The sequence below is a fragment of the Myxocyprinus asiaticus genome, chromosome 3 (genome assembly GCF_019703515.2).
Source record: "Myxocyprinus asiaticus isolate MX2 ecotype Aquarium Trade chromosome 3, UBuf_Myxa_2, whole genome shotgun sequence".
NCBI lineage: Eukaryota > Metazoa > Chordata > Actinopteri > Cypriniformes > Catostomidae > Myxocyprinus > Myxocyprinus asiaticus.
The window spans coordinates 62370360-62391466 of NC_059346.1; the positions used below are offsets into that span (position 1 = coordinate 62370360).

General features: G+C 40.2%; 1 protein-coding gene across 1 annotated transcript in view; it reads left to right on the forward strand.

Moving 5' to 3' along the window:
- Nucleotides 1-21107, forward strand: part of LOC127425911 (pappalysin-1-like) — a 224140-nt gene that overhangs the window by 36422 nt on the left and 166611 nt on the right. Inside the window, exons 7-8 of the mRNA XM_051672227.1 lie at nt 5493-5614; nt 18947-19445. Of these exons, the coding sequence (XP_051528187.1) occupies nt 5493-5614; nt 18947-19445 (621 nt within the window). The remainder of the gene's footprint in view (nt 1-5492; nt 5615-18946; nt 19446-21107) is intronic.

Sequence of the window (21107 nt, forward strand, 5' to 3'; positions counted from 1 at the left end):
GCACAGTATTGGTGTTAACCACCACGTAAACCGCGCAATTGCGTGGTGCACCAAACGTTTGGGGGGCCCAGGTCAGAAAGCTGATCAAAATGCTCAAGGGGTGACAACGCTGTTTTCAGCCATTTTGGAGCGGTTTACATGCATTGTGTAGGCAATGTGCTGCAGGTTCACTCATATGCGCAATTCCAAATATTTGAACCTGCTTAAAGTTATTATACAAATCTAAAACACAACATAGTATAAAAGAAATGTAAGAGGTGACTGCTTTTCACTAGATTTGTTAGGAGGAACATTGTAAGCTGCGAAATACATACTGACTATTGCTGTTCCGTCAAAATAAAAGCTTCAGGTGAAGGTGAAGTAAATACGAAATAAATATCAGAATCAGAATCAGAATCAGCTTTATTGCCAAGTATGCTTACACATACAAGGAAATTTTCTTGGTGACAGGAGCTTCCAGTGTACAACAATACAAAAACAATACAAAAACAGCAGCATGACATAGATAATAGTAAAAAATAAAAAATACAACTAATTATACACATATGTACAGACACACAAATACATACATACACACATACACATGAGTACACAGACTAATGCCATCTGTTATCTATTATGTACAGTGCAAATACAAATCTGTTATGTACAGTTCAAATGTTTTTTTTCTTTTTTTTTCAGAGGAATGAAATGGCAGAAGAGTTTGGATGTGTTGAATAAATATAAGAAAGACTAAACTGTGTATTGCACATAGTTATTGCTCAGTGGGGCAATTTAACTGTTCATGAGATGGATAGCCTGAGGGAAAAAACTGTTCCTGCGCCTGACGGTTCTGGTGCTCAGAGCTCTGAAGCGTCGGCCAGAAGGCAACAGTTCAAAAAGGTAGTGGGCAGGGTAAGTGGGGTCCAGAGTGATTTTTCCAGCCTTTTTCCTCATTCTGGAAGTGTATAGTTCTTGAAGGGGTGGCAGGGGGCAACCGATAATACTCTCAGCAGTCCGAACTGTCCTTTGTAGTCTTCTGATGTCTGATTTCATAGCTGAACCAAACCAGACAGTTATTGAAGTGCAGAGGACAGACTCAATTACTGCTGAGAAAAACTGTATCAGCAGCACCTGTGGCAGGTTGAATTTCCTCAGCTGGCGAAGGAAGTACAACCTCTGCTGGGCCTTTTTCACAATGGAGTCAATGTGAGTCTCCCACTTCAGGTCCTGTGAGATGGTAGTGCCCAGGAACCTGAATGACTCCACTGCTGCCACAGTGCTTTTTAGAATGGTGTGGGGGGTCAGTGTTGGGGTGTTTCTCCTAAAGTCCACAATCATCTCAACCATTTTGAATGTGTTCAGCTCAAGGTTGTTTTGACTGCACCAGACAGCCAGCTGTTCAACCTCCCTTCTGTATGCAGACTCATCGTCATCTCGGATGAGGCCGATGACAGTAGCGTCGTCTGCAAACTTCAGGAGCTTGACAGAGGGGTTCTTGGCGATGCAGTCATTGGTGTAGAGGGAGAAGAGTAGTGGGGAGATCACACATCCCTGGGGGGCACCAGTGCTGATTGTACAGGTGCTAGAAGTGAGTTTCCCCTGTCTCACAAGCTACTGCCTGTCCGTCAGAAAGCTGGTAATCCACTGACAGATAGACATGGGAACAGAGAGTTGGTGTAATTTATTCTGGAGTATAGCTGGGATGATGGTGTTGAAAGCTGAACTGAAGTCCACAAAAAGGATCCTTGCATATGTCCCTGGTCTGTCCAGATGTTGCAGGATATGATACAATCCTATGTCGACTGCATCATCCACAGACCTTTTTGCTCGATAAGCAAATTGAAGGGGATCTAGAAAGGGTCCAGTGATGTTCTTCAGGTGGGCCAACACCAGTCTCTCAAATGATTTCATGACCACAGACGTCAGGGCGACAGGTCTGTAGTCATTAAGTCCTGTGATTTTTGGTTTCTTTGGGACAGGAATAATGATTGAGCATTTGAAGCAGCATGGGACTTCACACTGCTCCAGTGATCTATTGAAGATAAAAGCTGCCAGGTCAGCTTTTAGAAGCCTTCCTTGTCTTTTGTTTCCGAAAGACGCGGCTCACATCATCTTCACAGATCTTAAGTGCAGGTTGAGTAGCAGGAGGGGGGAGGAGGGGGGATGCAGGAGGTGTTGGTGTTTGTGTGAAGTGAAGGTCAGAGTGGGTGTGGGGTGTGAGATTGGGCCTTTCAAATCTGCAGTAGAACACATTCAGGTCGTCAGCCAGTTGTTGGTTCCCTACAGGGTTGGGGGTAGGAGTCCTGTAATTTGTGAGTTGTTTCATGCCACTCCACACTGATGCAGGGTCGTTAGCTGAAAACTTGTTTTTCAGCTTCTCAGAGTATCTTCTTTTAGCCACTCTGATTTCCCTGTTCAGTGTGTTCCTGGCCTGATTGTACAAGACTTTATCCCCACCCCTGTAAGCATCCTCTTTGGCCTGACGAAGCTGCCTGAGCTCTGCTGTAAACCATGGTTTGTCGTTGTTGAACTTTAAATAAGTCCTAGTTGGAATGCACATATCCTCACAGAAACTGATATATGATGTAACAGTATCTGTGAGCTCGTCCAGGTCTGTGGCTGCAGCCTCAAAAACACTGCAGTCCGTGCAATCGAAGCAGGCTTGTAGTTACCGCTCTGCTTCATTGGTCCATCTCTTTACAGTCCTTACTACTGGCTTGGTTGATTTTAATTTCTGCCTGTAGGTTGGAAGAAGATGAACCAGACAGTGATCAGAGAGTCCCAAAGCTGCTCTAGGGACAGAGCGATATGCATCCTTTATTGTTGTGTAACATGATCCAGTATGTTCCTGTCTCTGGTGGGGCATGTGATGTGCTGTTTGTATTTGGGCAGTTCACGTGTGAGATTTGCTTTGTTAAAATCCCCAAGAATAATAATAACTGAGTCCAGGTATTGTTGTTCCATGTCTGTGATTTGATCAGCCAGCTGCATCAGTGCTGCATTCAAACATGCGTTTGGCGTGATGTACACACTCACTAGAATAAACAAGGAAAACTCCCGCGGTGAGTAGAAAGGCTTACAGTTAATAACGAACACATCCAAATTAGGACAGCACATCCTCTTTAACGTTGTTACATCTGTACACCAACTTTCATTGATATAAAAGCATGTTCAACCACCTCTCGTTTTCCCCATTAACGCCGTGATGCAATCCGCTCTGAACAGCTGAAAGCCCGGCATATGTAACGCACTGTCCGGAATGGCTTCACTCAGCCAGGTTTCTGTAAAGCACAAGGCAGCAGAGGTTGAAAAGTCCTTGTTTTTGTGGGTGAGGAGATGTAGTTCATCCGTTTTGTTAGGAAGAGAGCGGAGATTCGCAAGATGAATGCTCGGCAGCGCTGTTCCAAATCCGTGCCACGGAGTTTGACCAGTGCACCGGCTCATCTCCCTCGCCTGCATCTCTTGAACAGCAGATCTGCGCCTCCAACTAAAATGTCTAACAACACGTCTGAATATTTGAAAACCGGGAAAAGATTTTCTGGTACATGCTGTCGAATGTTCAGCAGTTTGTCTCTGTTAAAACTGACTGGAAAAAGATTACTAAACACAGGACAAACAAACAAAAACAACAAAAGAACTGAGGAGCTCCACACTGAGGCAGCCATCCGCTGCGCCATCATGATGATCATGAATATCAAATATATTACTATTGTATAAAACAAACTCTCAAAATAATAATAATTAAGTATAATTTTATTATCATATGCTTGACGGAACAATAATAAATTATATTAATCTGAGTTCCAAAATATAAGTGAGTCAAGTTGTAGTTTTGATGCACACCCAATTCATTTACAAAAAGTGTTTTATAAAAATATATGTAGGTAAATATTGCTTTTTTATTACTGTATTGGTGCATATACATAACATTTATTATATTATAAATTAAATATGGTTCTTCCTTGTTCATTTAGTGGAAAAAATTATTTAGCTACAATGGCTGTTTGAAATGACATTAAAATTATTACATAAAATCACTTTTATGTAATTTCCTCCGGTTGTATGCCAAAAGGGGGTCCCTGGCTAGACGGTTGCTTGGGGCCTCGGAAATCGTAACCCCTGAGTATGCATTCTTCCAACGATGTGGATGGAACACCGTAGTAAAATACTTTGCTATTTTCAGCGCCATGGCAAAAGAAATGATGTTTCAGCTCAATTGTGCATTCAAGGGATGGGCGGATCGATCCTAAAGTTTGATACCTTCGATACTGATGTTGTATTGTGAAGATCGTTACTCACATACAAATATCAATACTAAAGGTTTTTACTAAACTGATGTGTTATTTACTTACCATACATAGTTATGCATTTTATAAGATTCCAAGTGAAAAAATTAACTATATAGTTATATTTCTCCTTCCGCTCATCTTCAAATGCACAGTATGACACAAGCAGTCACAGACATCACTCTATCACAGCGCTTGTTTGTTATACATTTAAGTTAAAATTTCTTAAAAAATTTAAAATGTTTTGTTGTTAATGAATAATAAAAAAAAAATAGATGTCTGCTAATTTGCAAATTAGACCTACAAATTTTTTATGGCTATAAATGATTAAATACAAAACTAAAATTATTGGCGATAATGGCCTTATTATTAGTTGGTATCGGATCAAAAAGAAAATGAGTGGTAACATCCATCCCTTGTGAAGTCTGGAATTCATTTGATGAGAGAGTGATTCCAGGTTCAATACAAATGAAACTTAGATAACAGCATTTGTGGCATAATGTTGATTACTACAAAAAATAATGTTGAGCATTAAAAAAATGTGTTTATTAAAAATAAAACAAAAAAGGATTACAGAAAGGCATGTACAATGGAAATGAATGGGGCCAGTCCATAAATGTTAAATACACACAGTTTCAAAAGTATAGCTACAAGATGTAAACATTATACATGATAAAATTATTTAAGTGTGATAAAATTGCTTACTAACCATATCTTTGTTATATCCAAGTTATATTCAGTACTGGGATTACATGGTTTCATTGTTACAACGAAGTTGTAACTTTGCACAAACAAGGTTAGAAAGCAATGAGAAAAATTCCATTAATGTTCTTTACTGTAACCTATTTTTTTTTGCTTTTGTTTTTAAATAAAAGGGGCGAGTAATTTTTTGTGGAAATCAACATCATGCCACAAATGCTTTTAATTGAGCTTAACATGTATTGAATCCAGAATATTTGTTACGAACCTTAATCAAGAAGTATAATCACCAATTGGAATCTGAACCAGAATCGTTGCATTCCTTACTATTCACATCTCTATTATGAACACTTTTAGTACTGTGTAATTGTGATAATCTCACATTCTCCCAATCTCACGTTCTTAACAGCTGTTGTCGTCCAAAGACATATTGACAACCACCTTCTCACTTGTCGACATCTGTTCTGGCTTGTTCTGCTGAGCTGCATCTAAGTTGCATTCTGTCTCTCTCTCTTGGTTTCCTAGAGAAGTGGGATCAGTATGTGATAAATGCACAGAGGGTCGCGTCCTGCTGCAGTATGCCTCCAATTCCTCATCTCCACGACCTTGCTCCCCATCTGGCCATTGGAGCCCCAGAGAAGCGGAGGGTGAGTTTCTTCCTACCTCCACCATGAAGAATTACTCTAAACGTAAAATAATTTGTTTAAAACATTGCATTTGGCTAATACTGCACACAGTTGATGCGACTTTGGACAATTATCATACCAACAGCTTAACAGATGTATGTTGTGTCTAAAATACAAGTGCTAAAAGTGCCTGAATATTACACATTTTTCACCTACCCCAATACAGCACATCATAGTCGTGATTGACTCGTCTACTGTCTGCTTACTGGACAAGTGTGATTTAAACTGAAGCAAAGGTCTTAAGAAAGTATCTGTGGTCTGCACATCTCCTTGGACTGATGCTTGTGTGAATACTACTCCAGAATTCAGAATGCTGTGCAAACAAAATAGAAAACCTCAACTGACAATGTTTTGGGCCCATTGAAACTCATCACGAAAGGGCCCGCTCCTCTCTGAGGGATAACTAACTCCTAACTAGACCTAACTAAAGCAGCCTAATTATGTGGTGAAGAATAAATTAGGTGTATGCCTGGCTAAATAGATGAGTCTTTAGTCTAGACTTAAACTGAGTGAGTGTGTCTGTGTCCCAAACAGTGTTAGGGAGACTATTCCATAGTTAAGGAGCCAAATAGGAAAAGGATCTACCTCCTTTTGTGGATTTTGATATTCTAGGAACTATTAACAGGCCAGTATTTTGCGATCGTAATGAACGTGATGGAATATATTGTGGTAGAATGTCACTTGAGTACTGTGGAGCTAGACCATTTAAAGCTTTGTAAGTAGTTAACAGAATTTTAAAATTAATACGAAATTTAACAGGTAACCAATGTATTGATGATAAAATGGAGCTAATATGATCATATTTCTTGGTTCTAGTGAGCACTCTGGCTTCTGCATTTTGAACCAATTGAAGTTTATTTATTGAACTTGCTGGACATCCTCCCAGTAATGCATTACAATAATCTAGTCTTGATGTCATGAACGCATGAATTAGTTTTTCGGCATCAGTAACAGACAACATGTGTCATAGCTTAGCAATATTTCTTAGGTGGAAGAATGCTGTTCTACAAACACTGGAAATTTGATTTTCAAATTACATATTGGTATCAAATATAGCACCCAAGTTCTTCACTGTTGAAGATGATGTATCAGTACATCCATCGAGAGTCAAATAATATTTTAGCGGCTTATTTTTAGAGGTTTTTGTCCAATAAATAGTACCACTGTTTTGTCGGAATTGAGTAGAAGGAAATTTCTGGCCATCCAATCGTTGATTTCATTGATACACTCTGCTAATTTGGAGAATTGTGAAATTTCTTTGGGTTTAGAAGAAATATAAATTTGGGTATCGTCAGCATAACAGTGGAAACTTATTCCATGATTCCTGATAATATCTCCCAGGGGAAGCATATATAAGGAGAAAAGCAGAGGCCCTAAAACTGATCCCTGTGGCACTCTATATTTAACTTTTGTTTGATTTGACAATTCCTCGTTTACACAGACAAAGTGGTAGCGGTCTGCAAAATAGAACCTAAAACATGCTAATGCAAGTCCACAAATGCCTAGCCTATTCAAGAGAATATCGTGATCTATTGTGTCGAAGGCAGCACTAAGATCTAAAAGCACTAGAAGAGAAATGCAGCCATGATAAGATGATAAGAGCAAGTCATTAGTAACTCTGATAAGTGAAGTCTCTGTACTGTGGTGTAGCCTAAATCCTGACTGAAATTGTTCATATATACTATTTCTCTGCAGAAATGAACACAACCTTTTCTAGTATTTTCGACATAAATGGGAGATTTGAAATCGGTCTATAATTAGCCAATTCTTCAAGATCAATTTCTTAATAAGCAGTTTGATAACTGCCATTTAAAAGTTTCTTGGGACATGTCCTAAGGATAGCGAGGAGTTAATATTAAGAAGAGGTTCTGAGATTACAGGGAATACATCTTTTAAGGGCTTAGTTAGTATTGGATCTAACATACAGTGCATCTGGAAAGTATTCACAGCACTTCACTTTTTCCACATTTTGTTATGTTACAGCCTTATTCCAAAATAGATTAAATTCATTATTTTCCTCAAAATTCTACAAACAAAACCCCATAATGACAACGTGAAAGAAGTTTGTTTGAAATCTTTGCAAATTTATTAAAAAAAAGAAAAGAAAAAAGAAAAGAAAATCACATGTACATAAGTATTCACAGCCTTTGCCATGACACTCAAAATTGAGCTCAGGTGCATCCTGTTTCCACTGATCATCCTTGAGATGTTTCTACAACTTGATTGGAGTCCACCTGTGGTAAATTCAGTTGATTGGACATGATTTGGAAAGGCAAACACCGGTCTATATAAGGTCCCACAGTTAACAGTGCATGTCAGAGCACAAACCAAGCCATGAAGTTCAAGGAATTGTCTGTAGACCTCCGAGACAGGATTGTATCGAGGCACAGATCTGGGGAAGGGTACAGAAAAATTTCTGCAGCATTGAAGGTCCCAATGAGCACAGTGGCCTCCATCATCCGTAAATGGAAGAAGTTTGGAACCACCAGGACTCTTCCTAGAGCTGGCCGCCTGGCCAAACTGAGCGATCAGGGGAGAAGGGCCTTAGTCAGGGAGGTGACCAAGAACCCGATGGTCACTCTGACAGAGCTCCAGCATTTCTCTGTGGAGAGAGGAGAACCTTCCAGAAGAACAACCATCTCTGCAGCACTCCACCAATCAGGCCTGTATGGTAGAGTGGCCAGACGGAAGCCACTCCTCAGTAAAAGGCACATGACAGCCCACCTGGAGTTTGCCAAAAGGCACCTGAAGGACTCTCAGACCATGAGAAACAAAGATTGAACTCTTTGGCCTGAATGGCAAGCGTCATGTCAGGAGGAAACCAGGCACCGCTTATCACCTGGCCAAAACCATTCCTACAGTGAAGCATGGTGGTGGCAGCATCAGGTTGTGGGGATGTTTTTCAGCGGCAGGAGCTGGGAGACTAGTCAGGATCGAGGGAAAGATGAATGCAGCAATGTACAGAGACATCCTTGATGAAAGCGCTCTGGACCTCAGACTGGGGTGAAGGTTCATCTTCCAACAGGACAATGACACTAAGCACACAGCCAAGATAACAAAGGAGTGGCTCCGGGACAACTCTGTAAATGTCCTTGAGTGGCCCAGCCAGAGCCCAGACTTGAACCCAATTGAACATCTCTGGAGAGATCTGAAAATGGCTGTGCACCGACGCTCCCCATCCAACCTGATGGAGCTTGAGAGGTCCTGCAAAGAAGAATGGGAGAAACTGCCCAAAAATAGGTGTGCCAAGCTTGTAGCATCATACTCAAAAAGACTTTAGGCTGTAATTGGTGCCAAAGGTGCTTCAACAAAGTATTGAGCAAAGGCTGTGAATACTTATGTTCATGTGATTTTATTTCGTTTTTTATTTTTAATAAATTTGCAAAGATTTCAAACAAACTTCTTTCATGTTGTCATTATGGGGTATTGTTTGTAGAATTTTGAGAAAAATAATGAATGTAATCCATTTTGGAATAAGGCTGTAACATAACAAAATGTGGAAAAAGTGAAGCGCTGTGAATACTTTCTGGATGCACTGTACATGTTGTGGCTTTTGCTGTTTCGATAAGTTTTGTTAGCTCTTCATAACCTATGACAGTGAATGATTGAAGTTGCACGTGAGGACAATTATGAGACACTGTTTTCTGACGTATTGTGACAGATGATTGCATATTTCTGTTATTTAAATTTTATCAGTAAAGAAATTTATGAAGTCATTGCTATTGTGCTGCGACGGAATATCTGGTTCAGTTGAGGCTTTATTCCTAACCAATATTGCCACAGTACTGAATAAACACCTAGGATTGTTGTGGTTATTTTCTATGAGTTTGCTAAAATATGCTGACCTGGCAGCTTTTAGTGCCTGTCTATAGCTACAGACACTATCTGTAATGATAAGCAGAGATGAGATAAGAGACGATGGATCTAGACGCAGGGTTTTTAATGTAGATGATGAAGAAGGTGATACAAATTACATGGAGCAATACAAAGAACTAAATAGGAATACACAAGGAAACAACGATCTTAGGAACATGCAAGGAAACATAAGATCTGACAATAAATGAGTGAAACTAGAGGGTATATAAACAAACAGATGATTGATGAGGGAACAGGGAACAGGTGAGGAAGATGGGGAACAGATGGCTGTGATGAGGGCAGTGCAACATGGGAAATGTAGTATGGGGAAAACTAACAACAGAAGACAATAACCATGTCAAAATAAGAGTCCTTATGAACAGAAAGGTGACAAACTGTGACAGAACCCCCCCCCCCCCCCCCCGAGGGTGACTCCTGGCGCCCAAAGACGGATGAGGAGGGCAGGATGAAGCAGATGACGAGGAATGGTCCAGGGGTCGATATTGAGGCCAAGGAGGAACTGGTGGACGATCAGGTAGCCAGGGAGGAGTCTTCAGGGCAGGGATTGGGTTAGGGGGCCTGGGAGGCAGCCTCAGGGCAGGGATTGGGTCAGTGCCGGACGGAACCAGGGAGTCCATGATGCTGGATGGAACCATCCGAGGAGGAAGGGTACTCGGGGTGGGCACAGGGGCAGGAAACAACTCCAGGTGTAATAGTTCAGCGAGAGCTGGCTCTGGGATGGACAAGGCTTGCAATGCTGTCTCTGGGTTGGATGAGGCTTGCAACACTGGCTCATTGGCCGTGGCAGGTGTGGGCATTGTCTCGTTGGCCGTGGCAGGTGTGGGTGTTGGCTTGTTGGCTGTGGAAGGCCAGGAGGAAGGAGCCGTTGAAGGCCAGGAGGAAGGAGCCGTGGAAGGCCGTGGGGCATTCTCTGTGGGAGGAGAATTAACATCCTCTCCCTCTTTCCCTACAGTAAAAGGTTAACCACTTAGATTAAGAGCCAATTCCACGAACTCGCATAATGTCCATTGAGGGTCTGCCAGAGGTAGCTGTGCCTTCAATGCTCCATTCAGACCGGCTCTGAAGAAGGATATCAGAGCATGGTCATCATAATGTACACCATTTGCCAGCTCCAGGGACTCACAGACATGATCTTCCATTGGCCAGTCCCCTTTGGTGAGGAGGAGAATTCGAACAGCCGCTAGATCCATTTGTGAGGTTAGTTCTTCTGTAAAGATAAGCAGAGATGAGATGAGAGACGATGGATCTAAATGCAGGCTTTTTAATGGAGATGATGAAGAAGGTGATACAAATTATGTGGAGCAATACAAAGAACTAAATAGGAATACACAAGGAAACAACGATCTTAGGAACATACAAGGAAACATAAGAACTGACAATAAGTGAGTGAAACTAAGGGTATATATACAAACAGATGATTGATCAGGGAACATTGTACAGGTGAGGAAGATAGGGAACAGATGGCTGTGATGAGGGCAGTGCAACATGGGAAATGCAGTATGGGGCAAACTAACAACAGAAGACAATAACCATGTCAAATAACCATGTTATTTCATCAAGTTCTTCTAGACTTTGGGGCTTACTGAGTGTATGAGATAGATCTGGAAGATTATTAGTGAAGCTATCTTTGGTGGTCGAAATAATTTTTCTGCCTGAATGATAGCGTGCTGTAGATTGTGTAAAATTAGCTGATCACAGCATACAAGAGATGAGGTAATGATCTGAGATGTCATTGCTCTGCGGTAGAATTTCTATAGTATCAACATCAACTCCATATGACAGAATTAAATCTAGCGTATGATTATGGTTATGAGTTGGTGTCACATTTTGTCTGACTCCAAGCAAGTTGAGAATATCGATTAATGCTAATCCCAATGTGTCATTTTCATTATCTATGTGAATGTTGAAGTCACCAACAATTAAATCTCTATCTACAGTAACTACTAGATCTGAATTTGCAAATTCACCAAGGAAATCAGAAGGCCCGGGTGATCTATATATTGTCTATATTCATTTCATTTGTCTTTCGTGATGTTCACTTATAATGTTAATAAGGTTTTTTTGCACAAAATGTCATCATGTAGTATTACGTGACTTTTTTTTTTAACCTTGTTTAGTTTCTGACCCTCTGTATGAAACACAAACTACAACAGTTTCTCTGAATGAAATAACAATAGAAAACTGAACAAATTCGTCACACATACAAGATTTGGTGATAAAGTAATACTAAATAAACAGCAAAAATAGTACAGATAAACACAAGCTGTGAATGTGAAGGGGTAATAAATGTGTTTCCAGTTGTAGCAAGAGTGTTATAAGGCATGGTTGGCCCAGGGATTCCCCTGTCTGATTTCCAGTCTTCAATACGCATCCTGTGTCAGCAAATATGGGAGAGTCGCCATGTGGGCAATCTCCCCAGAATGATTCGCCAGTTAACCGGTGGAGGGGGTCTCCCTCGATAATTTCCCTGTCTATATATGGGAAAATGAGTGTCCCAAAGTGTTCATTTCGGCCAAAATACAGGACATTATGGCAGACAGATGAGAAAGCAGGCAGCCTTACTATCAGACACTTCACCATTGTTTTTCATTGCGCTACGCATTTTCTACCCTATTTTAATCATTTAATCTCAAATTAATATTTCATGAGAAATTATGTATTTCTTTGGTAACCATGTAATAAGCATGACCCGCTCCCCATTGGAGTCCTGATCATGGTTTATTTTGCGATTAAAAAACAGCTGACTATAAAATTCCAAACATATCATACAAACAGAGACATAAACAGTAAAATTACACTTGTTACTCTCCTGCATTACTGTCATGTCCAATACTGTTGCCACTAGCTATGTTTCCATCAATGTTTTTTATGTGCATTGTGGAATATCGCATAAAAACTGCTGGATGGAAACACCAGGATGTGAATAAAATCTCCAAAATGCGCATTTTTTATAAAATTTGTATGCTTGAGGTGGAAATTTTTTTTATTCGATAAGAACAAAATGTGCATAAACTATGTTTGAAACACATACTGAATAAACTCCAATTGAATTTATTAGGAATACAAGATGGGCATCAAAAAATTCATGTGACTGAATAATTTGTTCATAACTGGACTAACCAATATCATCGCATCTGAAATGTTGCTCTGGTCATCCTGAAATAACGGTGTCTAGAAAATCCAAAGCCTGCAAAGAGTTTGCAGAGCAAATATGTCAAATTCAAACTTTTACTGTGCCGAAGAGCAGGTTTATTGACACTTTTGAAAATTATATGATAGATTTGCACGGCAAAGACATAACGAAGGAGGAACGCAAACACATAATGCTCCCAGAACTGTGTGTCATGCTGTCGCTCCCATACATGAGACAAAGTTCTTTACAGTGTGTAACGGGGTTCACAGGACAGGCAAGGAGGAGGCGGGAACTGGCAGAACAGTCAACATAACTTTAATGACATAATTAACTTAAACAAACACAAACACACAGACACACACACAGCGGCCACCTGTGTGTGTCTCTCTCCCTCAAACTGGTGCCTCCGGCTCATCTTAATCCCGCTCCTGGTTGATTAGGACAATTCAGCGCCGGGCATGTGTCCTCACGGCCTGGCCACGCCCTCCTCCTCGTCACACTCTTCCACCACCCGATTCAGGCCGGAGAAACCTCCGGCTTGTCATAAAGTTGAAGTCAGAAGTTTACATACACTTAGGTTGATGTCATTAAAACAAATTTTTTAACCACTCTACAGATTTAATATTAGCAAACTATAGTTTTGGCAAGTCACTTAGGACATCTAATTTGTGCATGACACAAGTAATTTTTCCAGCAATTGTTTACAGACAGATAGTTTCATTTTTAATCGACTATATCACAATTTCAGTGGGTCAGAAGTTTACATACACTAAATTAACTGTGCCTTTAAGCAGCTTAGCAAATTCCAGAAAATGATGTCAAGCCTTTAGACAATTAGCTTCTGATAGGAGGTGTACTGAATTGGAGGTGTACCTGTGGATGTATTTTAAGGATGTAACTCAGTGCCTCTTTGCTTGACATCATGGGAAAATCAAAAGAAATCAGCCAAGACCTCATAAAAAAATCATGGACCTCCACAAGGCTTGTTCATCTTTGAGAGCAATTTCCAAATGCCTGAAGGTACCACATTCATCTGTATAAACAATAGTACGCAAGTTTAAGCACCATGGGACCACGCAGCCATCATACCACTCAGGAAGGAGATGCATTCTGTCTCCTAGAGATGAACGTAGTTTGGTGCGGAAAGTGCAAATCAATCCCATAACAACAGCAAAGGACCTTGTGAAGATGCTGGAGGAAACAGGTAGACAAGTATCTATATCCACAGTAGAATGAGTCCTATATCGACCTAACCTGAAAGGCTGCTCAGCAAGGAAGAAGCCACTGCTCCAAAACCGCCATAAAAATGCCAGACTACAGTTTGCAAGTGCACATGGGGACAAGGATCTTGCTTTTTGGAGAAATGTTCTCTAGTTTGATGATAAAAAATGGCTATAATGACCATCGTTATGTTTGGAGGAAAAAGGTTGAGGCTTGCAAGCCGAAGAACACCATTCCAACTGTGAAGAATGGGGGTGGCACCATCATGTTGTGGGGGTGCTTTGCTGCAGGAGGGACTGGTGCACTTCACAAAATAGATGGCATCATAAGGAAGGAAAATTATGTGGATATATTGAAGCAAATTCTCAAGACATCAGCCAGGAAGTTAAAGCTCAATCGCAAATGGGTCTTCCAAATGGACAATGACCCCAAGCATACCTCCAAAGTTGTGGCAAAATGGCTTAAAGACAACAAAGTCAAAGTATTGGAGTGGCCATCACAAAGCTCTGACCACAATCTGATAGAAAATCTGTGGGCAGAACAGAAAAATCCTGACTCAGTTACGCCAGTTCTGTCAGCTCCGCATCGGCCTCTGACTGGGCGATTGCACCAGATGGTCCTCAGCATCAGACTGCAAAAGCCCGCTCTCCGATGCTGTGATCGATACCTCATCCTCATCTTGAGCCCAGAATGAGACATTAAACGCTGACTATGACCCATACACGTGAGACAGCGATCATGGCCGTCAGAAGAAGAGAGATAACGACCGCACCTAGGAACTGCACATAAACGGAAAGACATCTTTAAAAAGATGCTTTCTGTCAGTGCTTACTCTTTTAGAGGAAATAAACTCTTTTAGTGTGGCTGCTGAAGCACCCAGGGGCGTTCTCTGCACTTATCTGTGCGAGAAGGGAGAACCCGCTGTAAATGCGCCATATATCCAACAGCCTTTTAAACACTTGTAGAGGTGACTGTGGGAAGCTTTCAACACTGATCGGCTGCGAAGAACAAATCTGAATGAGTGGATGCAAGCCGTCTTCTTTTATACCAAATTCCACTCGCCAATTCTCATTGGGCTTTTCTCAAATATCAGAGGTGATTGGGGCTCCCAAGTTCGACCCCTAGTGTCACTACATCGACACAACGTCGAGTGAGTGACAGATAGGGAACTGAATTATTTCTTACTCAGCTAGATTTCCTTAAAGTTTCATTAGAAGTAAGGATGATTTATTTATGCATATTGTAAATTAATCCTTGTCTTGTCAGGGCATCATGACCCTGGCTCGAACATGCTCCTCATTCTGATGTCTTCAAAGATTTTAACACTTCATATCTTGGAAAGCATGAATACATGCATAAAACTGGCCCTTTTTCATATTTCTGATAAATTTTTTGCATCTCAGTATGTCTTATACTTTATTTCTGAGCAACTGTGAAGTGATCAGTGAGCGTGAGGTGGAATTTTTTCTTTTATAAATAGTCTACACAGCTGTGCTGCTCCAGAAAATTTGCAGACAGCTGCTTTATTAATTATTGTTTGTGAGCATGGCTGGCATAAAATAGCAACGTGTCAGTTAGTTCGAGTCACGTCTTGGAGGAATGTTCTTACTCTGCAAATCAGAACTTTAAGGTTGGCTTGATATATGGTGTATATGTTTTTTTGGTCAAGTCAGTGTTGCTTGGGACAGAAGGGAGCTGTTCAGTAGACACATACATTTTCATGCAATTAAAATGATTCCCACAGTCGGGATGTTTTTGTTCATGCCTTTTTGGTGAGATGGTGTCTTGCAGTTTTGATTAATATCTCTAGCAGAAGGAAAGACTCATTATCAATTTGAGGAGTGTTTCCTCTTCAAAGAGCTGCTTTGATGATAATGAACCCACAGAGACAGTGATGGATATGGGTCAGAGATTGCTGTTAACCTTATTGTCAGAGAGTGCTTCACTTCAAAGCCCATAATTTTCCCCAAATATTCTATAGATGGAGATAGACTGCAATTCTTAAATTCTTTGACTTAGGACTCTCTCTTTTTAGGTAGTACACATGCACATAAACATTAACACATGCTGCACTCCACACTTTTTGCAGTGTGTTGCAGAGACATGCCTGGGCTTGCTGCTGCTGCAGCATGTAAACTCCTCTCTGTTTCCCTTTTGGAATGATTCCCTGTTAATCACAGTCCCCTCACCGTGCCCCTCTTACGCCAGTGTTTATCCTGCATGCTGAGCCCCGAAGACCCTAATGCAGCTGCTTGGTGCTCTTTTGTGTTTCTTGGCCAGGGATGGCTTTGCAGGGGTACCCTCCCACAAAACACCTTCTTCTGCTTCATCTTTCCAATGTAGAGTGGGCATTACTGGTTCTTGTTCCGAACCGGTTCCATTTTTTACAAAATACCGGAATCGGATGATCTTCGTGACTTTTGGTTCTGTTAACAGTTCCCCTGTGTGAATTTTCTGCCGATGCGGCTGGAACATCATACTGAAATACTCTGTCAGTTTTTCCAGCAATGCATTTCTGCAGCAGCGCTGCCCTCTACTGGGTCAAAAGCGTATATAACACACAAACAAATGACTCCTATGAGCCTGCTTTGTTGAATCTACAGTGCGAAAATTCAACAGAACACAGATTCTGGTATGGCCTGATTCCCGAAGGAACAATTTAGATGAGCCGGTTCTTTTGAATCTAAAGCGCGAAACATACAGCGCTTCCGGTCTAGTCCGGTATAGTATTAACCTTACACTGATGTGCAAGTTATGAATGTCCAACTCGAAATTAAAAAGAACTGTTGAAGTTTTACAAGCTTGAAGTACAACATTAGACAATAGAACACAGTCTAAACTGTCTCTGGAACTGTTACTTGTATATCATGTGACATTAGACCTGTGAGACTTTAATCAAGCAGTGCAGTTACTGACTGGTTGTTCATATGACAATGTTTAATTAAAGATACACAAGTTTTGTGATACAAGAATTTTTTTTTTTTTTTAATGAATGAATGACATATGCCATCACATTTTTTGTTTGTTTAGATACAGTCCAGATATAGCCTAGTTAGGATCAATTATTGTATTGGATATGTCACTAAAAAGTCAGCAAACACACCTTTTACAAGAATTGTATTACATTTATTTCTGATTTGTTATATCTGCTCTGTAGAAATCCTAAAGGATCTCATTATTTTGCAACAGACTGCAGAGGAGAGTAAATCCAATAAGAATTGCATTTCTCATTTTTAAATAATTCTTCCTCAAAAAAAAAAAAAAAAAAAAAAACTACTGGAACAGTTAAGGAAACGGAATCGTAATTAAATTCCTAACGATTCCCATCCCTATTGTGCATTGCCTTGTGCTGTGGCTGCTCCACCTGTCGGCCATCCAGTTCACAGGGTTTGTGGCTAGTGTCATCAAATCGCTGCTGCTGTCTGTATTCACACCCTACAAGAGTCAGAGAACGCCCCCCCCCATAAATCTTTACATCCAGAATTATAGCAGAAAAAAATAATAATAATCCCAGTGCTACTTAACAGCTGCATTTGGTTCCAATTTCAGGCAAAAAATCCCAAACTGCTTTTACATAGAGCAATTCAATCTATAGAACAAAAGTTCAATCCATGGAAAGAACTGGTCACCAAAGTATAAAACAGCTTGTTTTGAACATCGCCTTAGAATAAGCATCAGTCACGGTAGCTCTAGCAAAAAGGTCAGTCCCTTCCATCGGAATCAGACTGTGCCGGAACCTGCTTTAGGTTTCTCAATCTCAGGTGTTTTTAAAACAATTCACCAGCCCCATTCCCACATGGGGAGCACAAGCAGACCAGCGCTCACAATTCAACTGCAGTTACCTTAAGCGTGATGTTTTCAGCCGTGTCCCACCAACCCCCTCCTGCCCCCTTTTCCATGAATGAGCACTTTCCTAGACAAGCTAATACCCCGATGGGATTAGCTAATCAAGTGAAAATGCAAGGCACTAATTCATGGCCGAATGTCAGGTCACCTTGAAAATCAGCCCACTGCTGCAGCGTTGGCTGAACCCTGACTCTAACACCCCCGGTATGGGGCTATTAGTCCACCACAGAATCATTTAGATAAAAGATGACCGTAATTCATCTTACGAAACGACTACCTGATTTTAAAATTTTTAGATTAATTGATCATTAAAGTTATTTAAGCGCTGTGTTTTTAAACGTGTTCAAAATACTTTTTTGCACCCAGCGAAAGCAAGGAAAGAAAGTAAACCTGCATTATATCATTTTTAATCTAACGTTTACTTCTATTCTGGCCACACACATACAAAAAATAAATGTGTTGCGGTGATGTGGCCAGGAAAGCCAAAAACTCAGTGCTCAGTTGATTAAACACTGGAATTTTGTGCATTGCCCAGATATGAAGTTAGCAAATGGCTTTTGCTGTTGCCAATTTGGAATTACTCAAAGGAACAGCAGAAGAACACACTGTCTGCAGTGCCCTGGCTTCTCCCCACATTTGATGAATGTTAGTGTACGTCACTCCCCGTCAAATGAGTTGCTCTTGACTCCAAATATGGCTGGACTGCAGCACATGAGATGTAATTGCGAAAGCCTTGTGGGGGCCTCAACTCTGAGTAGTTTTGTTTTCTGGTTTACCACTGGGATCCCACACAAGATCTTTTTCTTATTTTATCGTTATTGATGACGTCAGGTTCCCTGAAATTTTTTTAGCACTATACTCATTTAATAAAATATGTTGTTTCTCATCCAGTAAGTGACCATATTAATCAAATTTAAGAGTCATACTTTAGATCCGACCAGAAAGAGAATCTGTTTGCTAAGCATAATGTTTTACAGAATAGAACAATTGCTTGGAGTTATTATTCATTGTTGGAAATTGACAAAATTTGTGGTTCCCCATGTTCTTCAGGATCAAAAGCATTACATCATGTTTTTTTGGGGGGAGGTTTCTGTATTGTAAACAGAAAACTTTTTCTGATAAATGGATTTTGAAATATGGTCACAGTTCAAAGAGACAGTGTACCTTAAACTAAATGTTTGCTTTGAAATTCGAATGTAACTGATGCATCTTTTTAGGACCACCAGATGTGGAGCAAGCCTGTGAACCCAGTGTCCGCACATGGAGTCCTCATAATGGCATGGATCTGGGCATGGTCCCTCCTCCCTGCCCTCTGCAAGGCTGCATGTTGCAGTTGGAGTTTGCTCATCCGGTGGTCCCAGACTCGCTCACGGTGTGGGTAACCTTCTCCTCCTCAGAGGAAACAGTTCTGCCTGCCATCCACAATATCATCTTACTGACAGTAGGTGGCAACAACCTGTCGCTGGGTCCCAGCAATTTGTTCTGTGATACACCACTAACCATCAAGCTAGACGTGCAGGAGGAGGTGTACGGGGTACAGTTTTTTACCATGGAGCAACATTTGGAAATCGATGCCACTCTGCTAACGTCTAAATCTGACTGTCCACTCTGTCATGAATGCGAGCCTCTGCACTATCGGCTCCTGCGGCAGCCGGCATTTGGGCACACAGCACAGGGCATCGTACTGAGTGACTCAATGCGAAGATATGTGGACAGGTGAGTCATTTTATTATTGTGTTGTATTATTTTAAATGTGCCTTCTCACTTGTTAAGCTTTATTATGTATCCAGGCTTACACTATATTATAAAGACTATAGGCCACATAATGAAGTGTGTAATGTGCAAAGTAATATAGGTGGTTGTCATATCATCTGAGCTTGGTAAGATAAAATCCTGAACAAAGTTTAGACCATAAAAATAACATATTTTAGTTGATGATAATGTGCAAAATGTCAAAAACATGTATCATGTATCAAATATTTAAACATGTATCAAACATATTAAAAGATTAATATGTTTATAATGTAAGGTTAAACAACATGAGGAAACTGTCCTAAAATCGTGGGCCTCATTTTGCGATAACAATCAATCTTAGCTCTTAAAAATGTTCTCTGCTTGCAAAGTTACAAGCTTTCTTGCCATTTTTATGTGTGTTTAAACTGCACTTAACATGAACATGCAACGATTCACTTGAAGTGCTGAAATGCTGAAATGTGACCGTATCGTGTCGCTCATCATTGTAATTTGATTACAGCTTTACGTGTACCTTTATAAATATTTGTAATTTACCTCGCTGAGAAATATATTAAAAAATTAAATATAGTTTTATAATCATTTTGTGCAAAATGATCTATTTTTACACAATCACTTCACAACATTCATCATATGTGCATTTGCAGTGTTTCGTTTTCACAAATTAATCTATGGGTCGAGGTGCAAGCTCCCAGGGTCAGTGAGATATATGTTAATGGACAGCGGTTATCCACTGGCAAGGCAATGACAAGAATATTGAATATAACAAGGTTTACCATGTTGGCAATACGCCTATTGCAAGTGCACAGTAGGGCAGTAGAAGCACTTACATAAAGTACTTGTACAAACATTCCCCGATCGAGTGGTGATCTGCTCTTCATTGCTGCTGTGTGGCGACAGTACCTTTGGTAGTCAGAGAGGAATATGAGAAGGTTATAGAAGAGGAGGGAGGTGGGAAGACATTTTGACAAGCCAAGAGAGACAATTTTCCCCTTAAATGTAACATCTCTATTTTCTCTGAATGTAATATGTAGTACAAAATTCATACTCCCCCTTTATACCAACCACGTTGTCGTGCACACATATCTGTGTAGGTAATGTATAGATTTAGCCAGTTATTAATTTATTCCTTTATCTATTTTATGCATTTATAGTAAATGCCATAATTATATATTATTTTACATTATATAGCATAATTTAAAATATAAAATTTATTTGAAAGTAGACCTATAATTATAAGTAAAAATAAACAAAATGTAAAATAAAAGTATATTTTGTCACCTTTTGTCACCTCTACTACTGCATAAATTGTAAGAATCTCAACATTTACTGTATTAAATTGTATATAGTGTAATTTCACGATTGCCCTGCATAAGTCTGTGTCCTTAAGATGCTCTTAAGTGCCCTATGATTTACCACTATTTTAAAGGACTACTTCAGTTACAATGGTTTTGGGAAATAGCCGATAATTCTAAGATGATTTGTATGATAATTTCTACGATCTATTTAGGCTTATAATGCTTTTGGGAAATGCATCCCCGAGATCCTAAAATAATAGCATATAATAAACATACAGAAGTATTAACTCCTTTTGTGATGTTACTCTGTCGTGAATTTCTCTCATTT